The following is an 18121-nucleotide window of genomic DNA, read 5'->3' as shown; positions in this document are numbered from 1 at the left end:
TTTCATAGTCAATAGCATTTTATTTGTATAATAAATAGCACTTTGAAGTAATTCATTTAGGCTTGAATGAGTAATTTGTATTGTATATTAAAAGAACCTCTTAGCAGAATAATGAAAAGTAAGCCTTTTTTTTCTTTTGGTTGTATTGAGGTATGAATGTAGGGCTTTTAGTTAGCTTAGGTAGGCATTGTACTGCTGAGCCAACTGGAAAAAAAAAGATACATTGTTTGCATACATGGACATGTCAAAATGAAATCCCCTTGTACAATGAATCAATGCTAAGGAAAATCAGGAAAAATTAATCACATATGTATATAAATTGTTTATCAATACTAAAACATGTTAGTTGGCAATAACCAACTAATAATTAACAGAATTCATTAACAATCTAATACTAGTTAAGTTATAGATTTTTATTTTTATTTTTGGCTGGTTCTGTGGCTTCAGCTCTGGGATTGGGCATTGTCATTAAGCTCCTTTTTGCTCAAGGCTAGCACTCTACCACTTGATCCACAATGTCATTTCCAGCTTTGTCTGGTATTAATTGGAGGTAAGAGTCTCACACACTTTCTTGCCCAGGCTGGCTTTCAACCTTGATCCCTAGATCTTAGTATCCTGAGTAGCTAGGATTACAGGTGTGAGACGCTGGTGTCCCGCTATGTTGTTTTTTTTTTTTTTGGTCAGTCTTGGGGCTTGAACTCTGGGCCTGGACGCTGTCCCTCAGCTCTTCAGCTCAAGGCAAGTGCTCTACCACTTGAGCCATAGTATCACTTCTGGTTTTCTGGTGGTTAATTGGAAATAAGAGTCTCACAGACTTTCCTGCCCGAGCTGGCTTTCAACCACAATTCTCAGACCTCAGCCTCCTGAAAAGCTAGGATTACAGATGTGAGCCATTGGTGCCAGGCTCCATTATGGATTATTTTTATCACCTATGAAAGATACACAGGTAATGAAATTTACACAGGTAACAGTCTCCTATCATGCCATCTTACATCCCTTTTTGTCTGTTTTGTTTTTGTTTTGTTTTGTTTTTTTGGTCCAGTTGTGGGGCCTGAACTCTGGGCCTGGGTGCTGACCCTCAGCTCTTCAGCTCAAGGCTAGCACTCTACCACTTAAGCCACAGCGCTACTTCCGGCTTTTTTCTTTTTGCTTATGTGGTGCTGAGGAATCGAACCCAGGGCCTCATGCATGCAAGGCAAGCACTCTACCACTGAGCCACCTTCCCAGCCCTGTTTTGTTTTTTTTTTGTTTTTTTTTTAAGATAGAGTCCAAGTCCATGTTGTTCAAGCTGGAGGAACTCAAGGGACTCAGGTTATCCTTCCAACTTAGCTGGGACTACATGTGCAAACCACTGCATGGATTCCTATAGCTCCTCCTTATGCTTCCCTACAAAAACCTAAAGCAATGTTTTTTTTTTGTTTTTTTTGGTTCCGGTCGTGGGGCCTGAACTCTGGGCCTGGGCGCTGTCCCTCAGCTCTTCAGCTCAAGGCTAGCGCTCTACCACTTGAGCCACAGCTCCACTTCCGGCTTTTTTCCTTCTGCTTACGTGGTGCTGAGGAATCGAACCCAGGGCCTCAGGCATGCAAGGCAAGCGCTCTACCACTGAGCCACCTTCCCAGCCCCCTAGAGCAATGTTTTTAAGCATTAATTTCATCATTATTATTCAATGTCTATGTTCTTTCTCCAACAACTCATCAGATTTTCCAATTTCCTTCTTGCCCTAGAATCAAGCAAAATACCTTAACTAATTCATTCATCCTCGGAATTTCAGAATGGCTATTTCCATAAGGCTTTCCCTAACTCAATAATCCAAGTTGAATTTTCTAAACTTAGGTCTCACAGGATGACTTTATTTAATCTTACTCTACTACTGGCCTTGATCATTTATCCTTTGCTCATCACTGAAGACACAATGTTAGCCAGACACTGGTGGCTCATGCCTGTAATCTTAACTACTCAGAAGGCCGAGATCTGGGCTGGGAAGGTGGCTCAGTAGTAGAGAGCTTGCCTTCCATGCCTGAAGCCCTGGGTTTGATTCCTCAGCACCACATAAGCAAAAAGAAAAAAGCCAGAAGTGGCACTGTAGCTCAAGTGGTAGAGCGCTAGCCTTGAGCTGAAGAGCTGAGGGACAGCACCCAGGCCCAGAGTTCAGGCCCCACGACCGAATTCCCCCCCCCCCCCCATAAAAAAAGGAAAAAGAAGAAAAAAGAAGGCTGAGATCTGAGGATCCTGGTGCAAAGGCAGCCCTGACAGAAAAGTCCCCCTGAGATTCTTATCTCTGATTAACCACTCAAAACCTGGAAGTGGCACTATGGCTCAAGGGGTAGAGCATGAGCCTTGAGCACGAAGAGGCTCAGGGACAGTGCTCAAGTCCTGAGTTAAAGCCCCACAACTGACCAAAAAAAAAAAAAAGTGCTAAAAGCAGTGTGGCATTCAAGCAGTTGAATGTTAAATTAATGCTTAATACACATATCAAACTAATATGGAAAAAAGTCTAATATGGAAAAAAAAGATACATACTTAAAAAAAAAACTGGCTGAAATCTGGAAGGATTGGGTAAATAAAACTAGTCCTTCTAAGCAATTAGCATTAACAGGGTAGCAAAGTCTAAAGTACTAAACTTGCATTAAGTCTCAGGTCTGTCCTTGGAGGTAGCCAGGTAACAACAAACACACAGAGCCTCCTAAGGCTCATAGGTGATAGTCACAGGTGATACTAAAATGAAGTTAAGAATGTTCTCAAATTTTAGGTTTCTTTGTTTTCATTACTCTTATATTTCTGAGGGAGGGGGGGGTCCAGTTGTGTGGCCTGAACTCTGGGCCTGGGCGCTGTCCCTCAGCTCTTCAGCTCAAGGCTAGTGCTCTACCACTTGAGCCACAGTGCCACTTCCGGCTTTTTTCTTTTTGCTTATGTGATTCTGGGGAATGGAACCCAGGGCCTCATGCATGCAAGGCAAGCGCTCTACCACTGAGCCACCTTCCCAGCCCCTCATTACTCTCATATTAACAAGTGAGATTATGGTTTCAAGAAAACTACTGAAGCTAGGCACCAGTGGTTCATGCCGGTAATCCTAGCTACTCAGGAGGCTGAGACCCTCCGATCTCAGGTAAAAGCCAGCTCAGGCAGAAAAGTCTGTGAAAGTCTTATCTCCAGTTAACAACCAGAAACTGGAAATGGTACTGTGGCTCAAGTGGCAGGGCACCTGCCTTGAGCCAAAGAGTTGAGGGATAGGGCCCAGGCCCAGAGTTCAAGCCCCATGACCAACAAAAGAAAAAAGAAAAAAAGAAAAGAACTGAATCACCACATTAGTACTTCTGACATATTCCAAAGACACATCTTTATTCTTTATGATGTGATACTTTAATCCTTCTGGCAACATTATAATTTGTAATCAGAAGACTAATTTTGACCAGAAGTATAATAACTATTTTAGAAAAGAGAGAATGAAAAACATGAAACAGAGGTTATTTGCACTACCCATTTCCAGTCAGCTTTTTTTTTTTTTTTAAAGGTAGCAACAGTTAAATCCAGAGCCTCATTTGTACTAGGAAAGCTTTCTACCACTGTGCTACAACCTCTACCCCTTTTAAAATTTTGAGACAGTGTCTCATCAAGTAGCAGACTGGTCTCAAACTTGGGATTCTCCTGCTTCAGCTTCCAAAGCAGATGAGGTTATAAACTGTGCCATCATACCCAGTACCTTAGTTGATTTCACTCTTCAATTCAAAATTTGCTCAAAATGGTAAATTTTTCAACAGTACATTTTCTCATGAGATGCATAGCAACTCAAAACTAATCAGTACTTACTAATAGCCAGAAGGGAGGGAAACTGCTGTGAGAAAACTGCAAACAGATGAAAGGCAACATTTACAAGGAGCTACCTACTTTATATGGGGAAGCAAAGTCCAACGCATTAAAAGATATGTCAAGGCCAGGTACTGACATTATCTAGCTACATTATCTACCTACTCAGAAGCCTGAGATCTGCGAATTGCAGTTCAAAGCCAGCCCAGGCAGGAAAGTCCGTTGGGACTTATCTCCAATTAACCACCATAAAATTGGACGTGGCACCATGCCTCAGAGAGATAGTATGCCAGCCTTGAGCAAAAAGAGCTGGGAGACAGAACCCAAGTCCCAAGTTCAAACCCTACAACATACAAAAAAAAAGAAAGAAAGATATTGTCAATTCTCAATGGGAATAAATGAGCTCTTCTTCCTTGAAGACACTCACATGAGTTCATCTGAGTTGCAACTTAAAAGTAGGTAACTAAATATTCATTTCCTCCTCTAACTTGATACTTTTCCTAGAGCTACTTCAAGGAAAAATATAACTATAAAAATTGTTTTACAGCTAGGCACTGGTAGCTCACACCTGTAATCCTAGTTACTTAGGAGACTGAGATCTGAGAATCAAAGTTCAAAGCCAGCCCTGGCAAGAAAGTCTATTAGACTCTTCAATTAACCACCAGAAAACCGGAAGTGGTGCTGTGGCTCAAGTGGTAGAGCGCTCGCCTTGAGCTGAAGAGCTCAGGGGCAGCAGCGCCCAGGCTCAGAGTTCAAGCCCCATGACCAAAAAAAAAGGCTACTTTTTTCCACATATACTTTATAATACATTAAATTGTCCTTGGTATTTGAAAACTGACACTTAAAAGACCAAATAATCAAAAATTACATGCAATTAAGCAAAAATTAAAACTGCCATTAAAGTTGCTAACATACACAGTTTTACAAAACTTCACAACTAAGAAACAATAAGTATTATTCTGGCATAATTTTTGGGGGGGTGTATACATGTATGAGACATGAATTCATGCTTCAAGCTCTCCCAAGACTTTCTTGCTCACAGCTCACAGGGCTTTAGCCTGACACAATTTTTAAAACCTTTTAAATTCATAGGAATTAAAAATGTATGCAAAAACTATGTGTTATATACTTTTTTTCTTGTCTGTACTAGGGACTAGGATTTAAACTTAGGGCCTGCACTTCTTCAGCTGGTGCTCTATTATTGGAACCATGTCTCTAAACTGGCTTTTGGCTGGGTTGGGGGGGAAGGAGAAGAGATCCAGGGCTTGAACTCAGGGCCTGGAAGCTGTCCATTAGCTTTTCTGCTCAAGGCTATAGCAGTCTACCACTTGAGCCCCAGCTCTACTTCTGGTTTCTTTAGTGGTTAATTGGAGGTAAGAGTCTTAAGATTTTCCTGATTGGACTGGCTTCCCACCACAATCTTCAGATTTCAGCCTCCTAGGATTATAGGCAGGAGCAACTAGATGCTGGCTTTGGCTGATTATTTGGAGATGCAGTCTCAAGAACTATACTTACAAATTGGAACACTTTAATAAATTAACTATACCCTTAAAAACTAGCAAACAAACTACTTTTAGTCACTAAGAAACCTCCAGAAAATTATGGATGCCTCGTATTTAACAAGTCAATGACAGAAAGAAAAAATACAACTTTGCTGTCGTTTTGGTGTTCTTTCTAAAGGGAAATAAAAGCTTTTTTTTGGGGGGGGGGGTTGGTTTGTATTGGTAGTATGGGTTATTTTGTTTTTGAGACAGGGTCTCATTCGGTACCTCAGGCTGTCCTGGAGCTACATAGGTAGCTCAAACTGACCTCCAACTTCTAAATGCTGAAATGACAAGCATGCACGAGCCTACCTGGCTTAACAAAAACATTCTCCACCTGAAGTCTTGCTTTCAAATATTTTATTTCAAGATCTGCATAGTCTACTATTTCAAATAAAAAAGTTATGAAATTCAATTTTGGGGAACTGGGAATGTGGGAATGTGTAGAGTACTTGCTTAGCATGCATGAAGCCCTGGGTTTGATTCCTCAGTACCACATAAACAGAAAAAGGCAGAAGTGGCCCTGTGGCTCAAGTGGTAAGAGTGCTAGCAAGCTCAGGGATAGTGTCCTGACCCTGAGTTCAAGCCCCATGACTAGGAAGGAAAGGAGGAAGGGAGGAAAGGAGGAAGGGAGGAAAGGAGGAAAGGAGGAAGGAAGGAAGGAAGGAAGGAAGGAAGGAAGGAAGGAAGGAAGGAAGGAAGGAAGGAAGGAAGGAAAAGAAAGAAATGAAGGGAGGGAGGGATGAAGGGAGGGAGGGAGGAAGGAAGGGAGGGAGGGAGGAAGGAAAGGAGGGAGGGAGGGAGGGAGGGAAGGAGGGAGGGAAGGAGAGCGAAGGAAAGAGGAGACAGCCAATTTTGTAGTTTTGGTTTTGTTTTTTTTTTGGGGGGGGGGGGGGTCGGTCGTGGGGCACTGGGCACTGTCCCTCAGCTCTCAGCTCAAGGCCAACACTCTACCACTTGAACCACAGTGTCACTTCAGGTCTTCTAGTGGTTAACTGGAGATAAGAGTCTCATGGACTTTCTTGCCCAAGCTGGCTTTTAACTGAGATCCTCAGATCTCAGCCTCCTGAGTAGCTAGGATTACAGGTGTGAGCCACCAGCGCCCATCTAATTTTGTATTTTTTTTTCAAAACCAAATTATAATACTTCTGACATATTAAATAAGTGAAATACAGGGAGAGAATAAAAATGTAAAGAGAGTTAGCATTCACTAATGTGAACTGATACCAAAATTACAGTGATTTTGAGTTCATTTAAGTTAAAGAATACTGCTCAGTTCTTTTGGAAAAGACAGCTTCAAGTTAACAATCACAGTGGATTTTTGTACTGGGGAGGTTAAGGCAGAAGGAGAGGAAGTGTCGTGTCAGGCCAGGCCAGGCCAGGTGCTCAGTGGTGAAGTACTTGCCTAATGTGGAAGGCTCTGGGTTCCAGACTCAGCACCACAACAAAAAAATTTTTTTTCCAAGGACTAGCCAATTAATAAACAAGTTGAGGCTCTTCAGTAACTTATAAATAACTACACTAAAATATATATTACTAACAAAACCTTCTGATACTTGTTTTTACAAGTTTTCTGTTAGCCTAATCCTCCCATCACTGAAGTTAGGTTAATTTAAGTTTTTGCAAATAATTTGTAAACCCTGTAGCAAGCATTAACATCTAGCAAAATTATGTATTAATATATAATCAAAAAGCTTTTTCATTCTAAGAAATTTAGTCCAGTGGCTAAAATAAAGTGGAGGGGAAATGAAATGGAGGTTTTCAGAATTTATTTCACACAACCTACACACAATGAAACAGCACATTTTCATACATACGTTGCAGATGAGTCCATCTCAATGTTTCAAAGCTTCACAATTTCATTCGTGTTTAACGAGTTACTAATTACACGCGGGCAAAAACTGGGAGGACAAGCTTTCTTTTAAAATTATAGTTAAAGAAGTCTTCCCTAACTCCCGGACAGGCAAGGTCTCCCAGTTCCTTTTTTCTCCGAATTTATCACAATTGTAATTCCACTTTAAACTCATTTATACATAAATTATTACCTCTCCCTAGACTGTAAGTTATCAAAGAGTAAGTAGTTTTGCTTCACCCGGTATACACCCAAGTATTCCTCGAATGAAAGGGAAAAAAAAGCTCTAGGAATGAACACATTTTTTTTAAAATTAAATCAATACAATTATTACCTCTGAAAAGCGGTTATTACAATACGATTTCTGCCTTTAATGTATATTCCAAATAGCTAGGGTTTTCCTTTTTTATTTTTAAATTAACTTGGCGTGGCCTTCACCAAAAGTATCTAGCCATTTCTTGAACTGGTGAACTTTAGGAAGAGGCAGAATCCAGGAGAGCACACAGTAGGTGCTCAAGGTGGACGTGCCACGGGTCCTGAGTTCGGGGCTGAGTCACACGGGGAAGGGAGGCACGCAGAGAAGCTCCCACCCACGGATCCCCACCGGGACCCCAGGATGGCTGCGACTCGGGTGTCCCCCCTGGGTGGCAGGGCAACTGCAACATCGCCGAGCGCCAACTTAGACGTATAAGGGCTCCACCAGGAAGAGAGAGAGCCAGTGGAATTGGCCGCCTCCAACTACAGAGTTTGGGGTGAACGCCGCTCCCCACGCCGACACCCTTTTCCTCCTCGTCTCTCCAGTTCTACAAGTGTCACCAGCCAGCCTCCACTGGAGGCCACGGAAGCGCAGGACGTCCACCCGTCCGGGTTAAAAAAAATATACCACAGTTTATCAAGCTCGTGACCCAGAGATAGGAATCAAGTCCTGCCAGAGTGCGGGACTGAGGGGCTCCCGGGCCCCCCAACCGCGCACGGAAGCAGCGCAGCCAGGAAGCCGCGGAGGGAGCGGCACAAGGACCGGCTACCTTGGGAGAGGAGGCGGCCGCGAGCGCCCGCGCAGGCGGGGTCCGGGTGCCCAGCCAGGGCCCCCACAGCCGGTCGAGGAAAGTGGGCAGCGGCTCCGACATGGCCCGAAGAGCTTGCCGCCGTCCGCAGGTGCTCGGGCCTGGCCCGGACCGGGAAGAGGTGGCGCCGCCCCGCTCCCCGGCCCCGTGGTAGCCAGACAGGCCTAACCCGCTCCGCGCCCAGCGCGCCCGCCCCTTCCTACTCCGACCCGGCTCCTGCCGTTGGCCGCTCCGCCGCCGCGCGCACCGAGGCCCGGACGGGAGACAGCCACGCAGGCCGCCGCGCACTCACCATTGTCAAAGCCGCCGCCGCCGCCGCGTCCCCCCCCCACTTCACTCGGCTTCCCCCAGAAGAACTCCCGGACCGGTTCCCTCCACCAGGACGCCCCGTCACGTGACCCCAGGCAGCCCACCGCACGTGACCACTGCGCTCCTTCCCGCCCCTCCCCTGCACCGGGGGCTCCGCCCGAGCCTCTCGCCCCGCCCCCCTGGCCCTGCCGGGCCCTCCAGGAAGGCCGTTTAGAGGCGGGGCTTCGTACCCCTCCTTTCGGCCGCAGGGGGCGGAGCCTCTGTGATGACGTTATGGGCGGGGCCTTAGGTAGATCGCTTTCGGCATCCCCCGTCCGGGGGGCGGGGCCCCCACCCGCTGGCTGGATCACGTGACGGGCAGTGGGGTGGTGGGGCTCCTGGGCCACGCCCAGTTCGTCCGCCCCGCGCAAGTTTTGGGGGCTAGCGAAGGAGGAGGTTCTCTTTCTCTGGACTGCTGGGTTAAAAGGGCGGCCTGCTTAGGAGACCTGCTCCCTTCCTGGGGTGGGGGGCCTTTTATCTGCCAAGGGCCATTTGGGTATTTGTAACGTCGTTTCGGGCCATAGGAAATAATCGGTTCGCGCAGATGGCCTAGAGCCGTCGAGAAGAATCTGTGTGTCCCTCCTTCTTGTGCCAAGGGATTTCCGGGATTTAGCGAGCAGATCGGCCAGCAGAAGGGTCCCCACCTCTCCTGACCGCGATGCACTCCCCTCCCCTCCTCTCCCCCATTGAGGGTTTCTGTTTTGAAAACTCCGTAGCTTTCTCGCCTCTGAAGAATAGAACAATATGAAAAAAAAAAAATCACAGAGACCCTATCCGTTGCTTCCCCAAGTCCACGGGTAGCTCGGTGACTCCTCTACTCCAGTCTGACCTTCTAGTAAGAGAGAAAGTCCCTGGAGCTGGCAAATACCGAGTGCTTAATTATGGTGCAAACCTAGAGGACCTCCAGAGAAATGCAGTATTGTTCAGGCAGCACATACACTCCAAACACAACCAAAGCAGAAAAAAAAATATCTCATATAACAGCAGCAACAACAAAGGTCTGTAAAGGAAGTCTCAAATTTGAAAGGATTGAAATTGGAGTATAGCTTCAACCAACCATGATATAATTAAACTAGATATTTAATGACATCAAAAAGCTAGAATGGGGCTGGGAAGTTGGCTCAGTGGTAGAGTGCTTGCCTCCCATGCATGAGGCCCTGGGTTCGATTCCTCAGCACCACATAAGCAGAAAAAACAAAGTGGTGCTGTGGCTCAAGAGGTAAAGCGCTAGCCTTGAGCTGAAGATGTGAAGGACAGTGCCCAGGCCCAGAGTTCAGCCCCCATGACCGGATCCAAAAAAAAAAAAAAAAAAGCTAGAATGTTCCAATATTTGGAAAGCAGGCAACATAATTCTAAACCTCTAGGTTAAAAAGAGATCAAGAAGAGGCCTGGGAATGTGGTGACATGGTAGAGCACTTGCCTAGCATGTTGGAAAACCTAGGTTCAATCCCAGCACACACACACACACACACACACACACACACACACACACAAAGAGATCAATGGGGATGTAAATAGTTTGAAGTAAAATATATTAGTTTGAACTAACATCAGAGACTGAAGTCCTAGCCTGAGCACTAGAATGCTTGTGAAGCATGTGCAAAGCCCTAAGTTCAGTTCTCGATACCCTAAAAATTCTTAAATTTGGGGGGAAAAGTGTTAAAAAATGAATATGAATATGTCTCTATGTGAGGAAGCTTCTTTGTTTGTGTACAGGAGATTGAACCCAGGACCCTCCCCCACCATGCTAAGGAAGTGCTCAACTATTTGAGCCACCACCTTGTTTGTATTTTGTTTTAAATATGGGGTCTCCTTATGTAGTCCAGGCTGGTCTCAAACTTTCCATTTCCTGCCTCTGCCTCCCAAGTGCAGGGATTACTGGTGAGTCCCATCTGACTAGGAGACCTTTTTTTGAGGGGGGGGGGGGTCCAGTCATGGGGCCTGAACTCTGGGCCTGGGCACTGTCCCTCAGCTCTTCAGCTCAAGGCTAGTGCTCTACCACTTGAGCCACAGCGCCACTTCCAGCTTTTTATATGTGGTGCTGAGAATCGAACCCAGGGCCTCAGGCATGCAAGGCACGCACTCTACCACTGAGCCACCTTCCCAGCTCATAGGAGACCTTTTTATAAACAATTTACTAGCCTCTGTTTTGTTATTGTTTCATTTTGTGGTGCCAAGTGCTCTCACTGAGTTACATCTCTAGCCTACAAGTAATTTTTTTTCTTTCTTTCTGAGGAAACTTTTTTTAAAGTAAATTAACATGTGGATAGAGAAAGCATATAATTCAATTTTGCTGTGAACTTAAAACTATGCTTTAAAAATAGCCTACTTTGGGGCCTGGGAAGGTGGCCCAGTGGTAGAGTGCAGGCCTCGCATGCATGAGGCCCTGGGTTTGATTCCTCAGCACCACATACATGGAAAAAGCTGGAAATGGTACTGAGGCTCAAGTGGTAGAATGCTAGCCTTCAGCTCAAGAGCTGAGGGACAGTGTCCAGCTCCAGTGTTCAAGCACCATGACTGGCATAAATAAGTAAATAAATAAACAGCCTGCTTTTTTAAAGCTTTTTCATCAAGTAACTTTGACCAACGCGCCCAAACAACTCAATGACAAAATGACAGTCTCCTCAAAAATTAGGTTGTGGCCAGACACCAGTGGCTCACACCTGTAATCCTAGCTACTCAGGAGGCTGAGATCTGAGGATCACAGTTCAAAGCCAGCCTGGGCAGGAAAGTCTGTGAGACTCTTTATTTCCAGTAAACCACCAGAAAACCAGAAGTCGTGCAGTGGCTCAGGTGGTAGCCTTGAGCTGAAGAGCTCAGTGAGTTTAAGCCCAAGACTGACCAAAAAAAAAAAAGAAGGTTGGTTGCCTGATATCCAGCCTGTAATATAGCTATTTAGGAGGCTGAGACTTGATAATCATGGTTCAAAGCCAGCTGAGGAAGAAAAGTCCAGGAGATTCTATCTCCAATTAGCCATCAAAATACCAGACTGGATATATGGCTTAAGGGGTAGTGTGCCAGGTATAAGCAAAGAAGACAAATGAGATTGTGAGACCCTGAGTTCAAGCTCTATGTCAACACACACACACACACACACACACACACACACACACACACACACTGTATGTTGGTCTTGGTTTGGGAGTTTGGCAGTACTGGGGTAATATCTTAGAGCCTTCTGCATGCTAGACAAGTGTTGTACCACTTGAAGCAAATGTTAATCCTTTTGGGTCACATGCTTTTTCCCAGGCTGGCCTCACACCTCAATACTCTACTTCATCTTCCTAAGTAGTTGCAATTGCAGGTATATACTACAGTGCCAAGCCCTATATGTGACTTTTCTTTATTGACTTTGTATCTTGAAGCTTTTCTAAATTTCCTTGGTGATTTCCCTCCATCTTTTTCCTCTCTCTTACTGGATCTTGTGTTTCTTTACACTGCTAGGAATTGAACCCAGAGCCTCATGCATGCTAGGCAAGCACACTTCCACTGAGTTAAATCCCCAGTCCTCCTCTTTGGTCTTCTATTAGTTATCTGCTGAACTTCCGAATTGACTTTTCTTGTTTTTCTCTCCTATTTCCCATCTATTTTTTTTTAATACTAGGCCTTGGTATATAGTCCAGGCTGGCCTCAAATTTGTCCTCTTCTTGCTAAAGCCTCCTAAGTGCTGATATTGCAAGTATGTGCTATCCTGTTCAACCTTTTTGTTCTCCCACATGATTTCCCCATCTCCTGCTGCAACACTTGGAGTGATTTTTTTAATTACCATATAATGTAGCCAGTACCTATTGTGGCCCTCAATGACCCTTGCCTTCCAGTATTTGTGCCCTTGTAAAATCCCTTCTCAAATTCGGGTGGGTTTGTGTGACCAATTGAAGTGGTGATGTATGATTTCTGAAACTGCTGCTGACTTGCTTCTTCTTGGATCCCTCAGTCATGAAGAAGTCAGATGGCCTCTCATGTATCCCAACAGAGAGGTGTTCAGACTCTGAGCCAGCTATGTGAGGTTGCCAGCTTGTGTTCTGGGAGTCCTGTTTCATTAATATATTGTCTTTGTTGAAGACACACAAAACACTAGCAATCAACATCAAGCGTTGAAAAGTGTCAATTTGAGCAGACCTCACTGGAACAATTTCTTCCATAACAAAATAGCTGAAGGGTGGGGGCGGGGCTGGGAAGGTGGCTCAGTGGTAGAGCGCTTGCCTTGCATGCATGAGGCCCTGGGTTCAATTCCTCAGCACCACATAAGCAGGGAAAAAAAAGCCAGAAGTGGCGCTGTGGCTCAAGTGGTAGAGCGCTAGCCTTGAGCTGAAGAGCTGAGGGACAACACCCAGGCCCAGAGTTCAGGCCCCACAACCGGCAAAAAAAAAAAAAAATAGCTGAAGGGTTTTTGTTGTTGTTGTTTCAGTCCTGGGGCTTGAACTCTGGGCCTGGGCACTGTCTTTGAGCTCTTCAGCTCAAAGTGAGCACACCTCTACCACCTGAGCCACAGTGCCACTTCCTGTTTTCTGGTGGTTTATTGCAGATAAGAGTCTAACAGACACCTGCCCAGGCTGGCTTTGAAAAGTAATCCTCAGATCTCAGCTTCCTGAGTAGCTAGGATTACAGGCATGAGCCACCAGCACCCAGCTCTGAATGGTTTTAAAAATAAATTTCCTACTTCTTCCAGACTAATGCTACATCATATTCAGCCATTAAAGATGGGAGTGTAGGGGCTGGGAAGGTGGCTCAGTGGTAGAACGCTTGCCTTGCATGCATGAGGCCCTGGGTTCAATTCCTCAGCACCACATAAGCAAAAAGAAAAAAGCCGGAAGTGGCGCTGTGGCTCAAGTGGCAGAGGGCTAGCCTTGAGCTGAAGAGCTGAGGGACAGCGCCCAGGCCCAGAGTTCAGGCCCCATGACTGGACCCCCTCCCCAAAAAAAGATGGGAGTGTAACTGATGAGACCTGAACCCAGAAATATCTATCAGTGGTTCTCGGAGCTGCTGGGGGTGGGGATTAGGGGGGTGTTATTTGGAGATGTCTGGAGACTTTCTGGTTTCCAGTTAGGAGGAGGAGGATTCTGGAAATCTCATGGGTATAGATCAGAAATTAAACATCTCAATAAATAGGACAGCTCTGTGCCCCCAACCTCCCCGCAGCAGAGAAACAATGTTCAAGAGGCCTATAATAATGATGAGGCTGAGAAGCTTTGGTTGCCTGAATGCCTAAATAGAGTTCTGAAAGATCAATCATATGAATATTTTAAACAGTGACTCAAATACTGAAACAGTGAACATGTCAAGAGAATGAAGACCCAGCCAGGGCTCCTGAGTGATGGATCACCCTCCCCTTAGCTGACTTAGCAACTTCCCTTATAATCATTGTGGATTGGAACAGTAAGAAATGTGCAACAGAGAAGGGAGCACAGCACTCTGCGTTTCCTCCACTACATTAGGAGTTGTAGGAAATGTTAATTCCTAATGGTTTGGTACTTAGTAAGAACAGGGAAGGGAAGTGACTATGAACGAGAGTCACTCAGAATGACAGACTGGAAGATCCCAATCCTTCACTCTCCAAAGAATCCTTAGAATTAGACAATACATAGAACTCAAAGGTAAAAGAGTAAGCATTAGAAAGAATATACACCTGCTATATGCCAGTTCCCTATGTGCCTGCTATTTGCTTCTGTCTACCTTCTTTTGTGCCTAGCAAGACTGACACATTGCATACACTAGCATTCATTCCTTACCTGGCTCCAAGCTCAAGGACAAAGCACCTAGAACATAGGTGGGATCTTGGAAATAATCGTATGAAGTAGCTATAACACACATTTTCATGATCAGAATTGTTAGGGGATCACTAGCGCCATGTAGGGAACTAACCATATCACCTATGTTTGCCCCAGTGTTCACAACTAAAGGCAAAACCTGTTAACTTATGTAAAGCTCGTAAAAATAACCCACGTTTATTGATCATTCCCTCAGTGGCATTGTTCCCAGTACTTTACATACCTTCACTTAGTTATTTGTCTCAACAAATGCTATATGATAGGTATTAATATTATTCTCCTTTTTTCCCAGTCCTGGGGCTTGAACTCCAGGCCTAGATGCTGTCTCTGAGTTCTTCTGCTCAAAGCTAACACTCTACCACTGGAGCCACAGCAGCACTTCCACCCTTTTCTGTGATTAATTGGAGATAAGAGTCTCCTGGACTTTCCTGCCCTGGCTGGCTTTGAACCGCTATCCTCGTATTTCAGCCTCCTGAGTAGTTAGGATTATGGGCATGAACTGCCAGCACCCAGCTTATTCTTCTTTTAAAGAGGAAGACACAAGCCAGGCACAGTGGTACACACCAAGAAGCTCAACACTGGGAAGCTGAGGAAGGAAGACTGGGATTGGGAGATCAATTTGGGCTATATAGGGCAGAGAGATTAAGTAACTCAACCAAGACTACCTAGTAAGTGACAGAGCTTTGAACCCAGATCATGTGGTTCCAGAATTATGCTATATGCTATATGCTCTTCAAAAAAGCTGAACTTAGATCACTGGCCTGAAGTTGTACTCCTAGTACAGAGTGAAACTGATGTTTATGCCAGGATTTGCAATTCTAAAGTGTAAACTCTGTCAGAGATAGAAGCATTTGATAGACACACACCCTTTGTCTCTCATTATATGATGCCTTGTGCTGCCTCTGGACCCTGCCAGCAAGCAGGCCATCCAGGGACAGCCCCTTAGCCTTCCACTAAAGCCAAGAGCCAAAATCAATCTTATTGGAAGGTACATAACAATAAGAAGGGGTTGGGAAGGTGGCTCAGTGGTAGAGCACTTGCCTTGCATGCATGAGACCCTGGGTTCGATTCCTCAGCACCACATAAGCAAAAAGAAAAAAGCCGGAAGTGGCGCTGTGGCTCAAGTGGTAGAGCACTAGCCTTGAGCTGAATAGCTGAGGGACAGCGCTCAGGCCCAGAGTTCAGGCCCCACGACCGGATCCCAAAAAACAAAACAGAACAGAAAAACAATAAGAACCCCAAACCAGAACATTCTGTCTTTCCTTGTGGCAAATTTATGACCTTTCTTATACATCATCAATCTAGTCTACCTATACCTCCCCTCAAGGTGAATAAAACCTAGTACTTTTGAGAACGCAAAGCAGAACATCCATTGTCTCAAAGACTCCAACTTACAGGAATCATCTTTATAACATTTTACTCAGTGACCTTGATCTTCCCCTTAATATTTCTATTGTTATTTAACAGGAATTTAGTGAAGTTTTTTCTTTAACCCGCGCTTTGGCTTGAGCTGAGGTCTTGGGCACTGTTCCTGAGCTTTTGTGCTCAAGGCTAGTGCTCTACCACTTTGAGCCACAGCACCATTTCTGGCTTTTTAGTAGTTTATTGAAGATAAGAATCTCATAGATTTTCCTGCCAAGGCTGGCTTTGAACTGCACTCCCCAGAGCTCAGCCACCTGAGGAGATAGGCTTACAGGAGTGAGCCACTGATGCCTGGATTTATTGAGTTTTTATGCCCAGTGTGTATTATTATCTATTATCATGAGACCCATTCTTGGCTCCTGTAACTATTCTAAGATAGCAGAGAAAATAACACAACTTTTAGACAATAGATGCACTGTACACATAAATAGACATACTAAATTGCATTCCCCTTGTATAACTACTCGAAAATACATATTAAAAAATAAAAAAGTATTTGTCAGGCCATTGAGTGGTAAGCATGTACCTGAAGGTGAGTAACACTGCACTAACAAAGAATGACAGCTAGTACAGCCTATTTAGTAGAGCTACCATATGACCAAACTTGTGATAGCTCATTATGATCATCTGATTTTTTTTTTCAAGGTCCAGCCTGGTAAATTAAATGGAAACACACTGGAGACTGGTATTAATGTGTTCTTTAGTTTTTGTTGTTATTTCTGTGCCAGTACCAGGGCTTGAACTCAGGGTCCTGTGCTCTTTCAGTTTTTTTGCTCATAGCTGGTACATGACTTTTTTTTTTTGGGTCCGGTCGTGGGGCGTGAACTCTGGGCTTGAGCGCTGTCCCTCAGCTCTTCAGCTCAAGGCTGGCGCTCTACCACTTGAGCCACAGCACCACTTCCGACTTTTTTTTTCCTGCTTATGTGATGCTGAGGAATCGAACCCAGGGCCTCATGCATGCAAGGCAAGCGCTCTACCAGTGAGCCACCTTCCCAGCCCTGGTACGTGACTTTTTGAGCGACAGTTCCAGTCCAGCTTTTTGTCTAGTTACTTGGAGACAGATTCTCATGGACTTTTCTATCAGGGCTGGCTTTGAATCAGCTACCAGCACCCACCTTGTTCTTTTGGTTTTTGAAGAAATTAACAAGCTCTAATACCCCCCCAAAAAAACACAAAATACTGCTTTTGATTTATCAGCAGATAGAGAAGAGCACAGCTTGCTTCTGGCTGGTCTTCCTAATTGCAATAGCTCTTATTACAATCATCAAGAAACTGAAGCTGGATATGACCACACAATCCTTAATCCCAGCATGCAAAATGCTGAAGCAGGAACATCATGAGTTCAAAGCCTAGGCTACCCAATGAGACTCTATCTCAAAACCTCCTTTTTCATCTGCAGAGAGAGAGAGAGAGAGGAGGAAGGAAAGGAAGAAGGAAGGAAGGGAAGAAGGGGGGAAGGAGGGAGGGAAGGAGAAAAGGAGGGAAAGAAAAAATGAAGGAAGGCCGGGTGCTGGTGGCTCATGCCTGTAATCCTAGCTACTCAGGAGGAAAGTTCATCTCTGATAAACCACCAGAAAACTGGAAGTGGCGCTGTGGCTCAAGTGGTAGAGTGCTAGCCTTGAGCTGAATAGCTGAGGGACAATGCCCAGGCCCAGAGTTTAAGCCCCACAACCGACAAAAAAAAAAGAAGAAGAAGGAAGGGAAAGAAGGAAAGGAGGGAGGAAGGCAGAGAGGGAGGGATATCGGTGTGGAGGTTATGCTAAATACCAAGTATTCCATTTAATTACATATTCAGGATGAGAAAATGAACACTGTAAACTAGATCTAGGCTGAGAATCCATTAAATTGAGTACTTATCACTAACAGGTAATCCAGGACTTAAAGCCCAAAGATATTTCATTATAAAAGTATCTTCTGGAGAAATAGCTGATTAAAAAAAAAAAAAGCAGTTATTTCCCAAGCATAAAACAAGACATCCCAGACAGTTTAATCCTTTGTTATACTTCTACTTTAATAGAATGACACTGGAAAGTAGACAGATGTTCAGAGAAAAAGGCAAAGCAGTCTGAGGTATGAGACCACACCTATGTTTTAATGGAGCCTTTGGTGTCTAATATTAACAACACCCCCCCCCCCCCCCCCGGTAAACAGCGTCCACTAGCTCTGTGACACCTCCACACACGAAACAGAGTCACATCCCCCGCACTCTAAACTCCCCATGTTTCCACTTACTTGTCTTTGTTTTTCAGTTTCTTGAAATTTTTATTATGAAATATCACATAAGCATTTGCTTTGAAATTTAAAATGTCAAAATCCCTGGAT

At 44.7% G+C, this 18121-nt stretch overlaps 1 protein-coding gene across 1 annotated transcript in view; it reads right to left on the bottom strand.

Moving 5' to 3' along the window:
• Vps26a (VPS26, retromer complex component A) overlaps positions 1 to 8673 on the bottom strand; it is a 32818-nt gene extending 24145 nt beyond the window's left edge. Inside the window, exon 1 of the mRNA XM_042696402.1 lies at positions 8554 to 8673. Coding sequence (XP_042552336.1) covers positions 8554 to 8556 — 3 coding nt within the window. The 5' untranslated portion in view covers positions 8557 to 8673. The remainder of the gene's footprint in view (positions 1 to 8553) is intronic.
• Between the last annotated feature and the right edge of the window lie 9448 nt (positions 8674 to 18121).

The sequence above is a fragment of the Dipodomys spectabilis genome, unplaced genomic scaffold, assembly GCF_019054845.1.
Source record: "Dipodomys spectabilis isolate Male_0828 unplaced genomic scaffold, ASM1905484v1 ptg000207l, whole genome shotgun sequence".
NCBI classification, from domain to species: Eukaryota; Metazoa; Chordata; class Mammalia; order Rodentia; family Heteromyidae; genus Dipodomys; species Dipodomys spectabilis.
The sequence above is the reverse complement of the archived record's forward strand: the minus strand, read 5'-3'. Positions and strand labels throughout refer to the sequence as shown.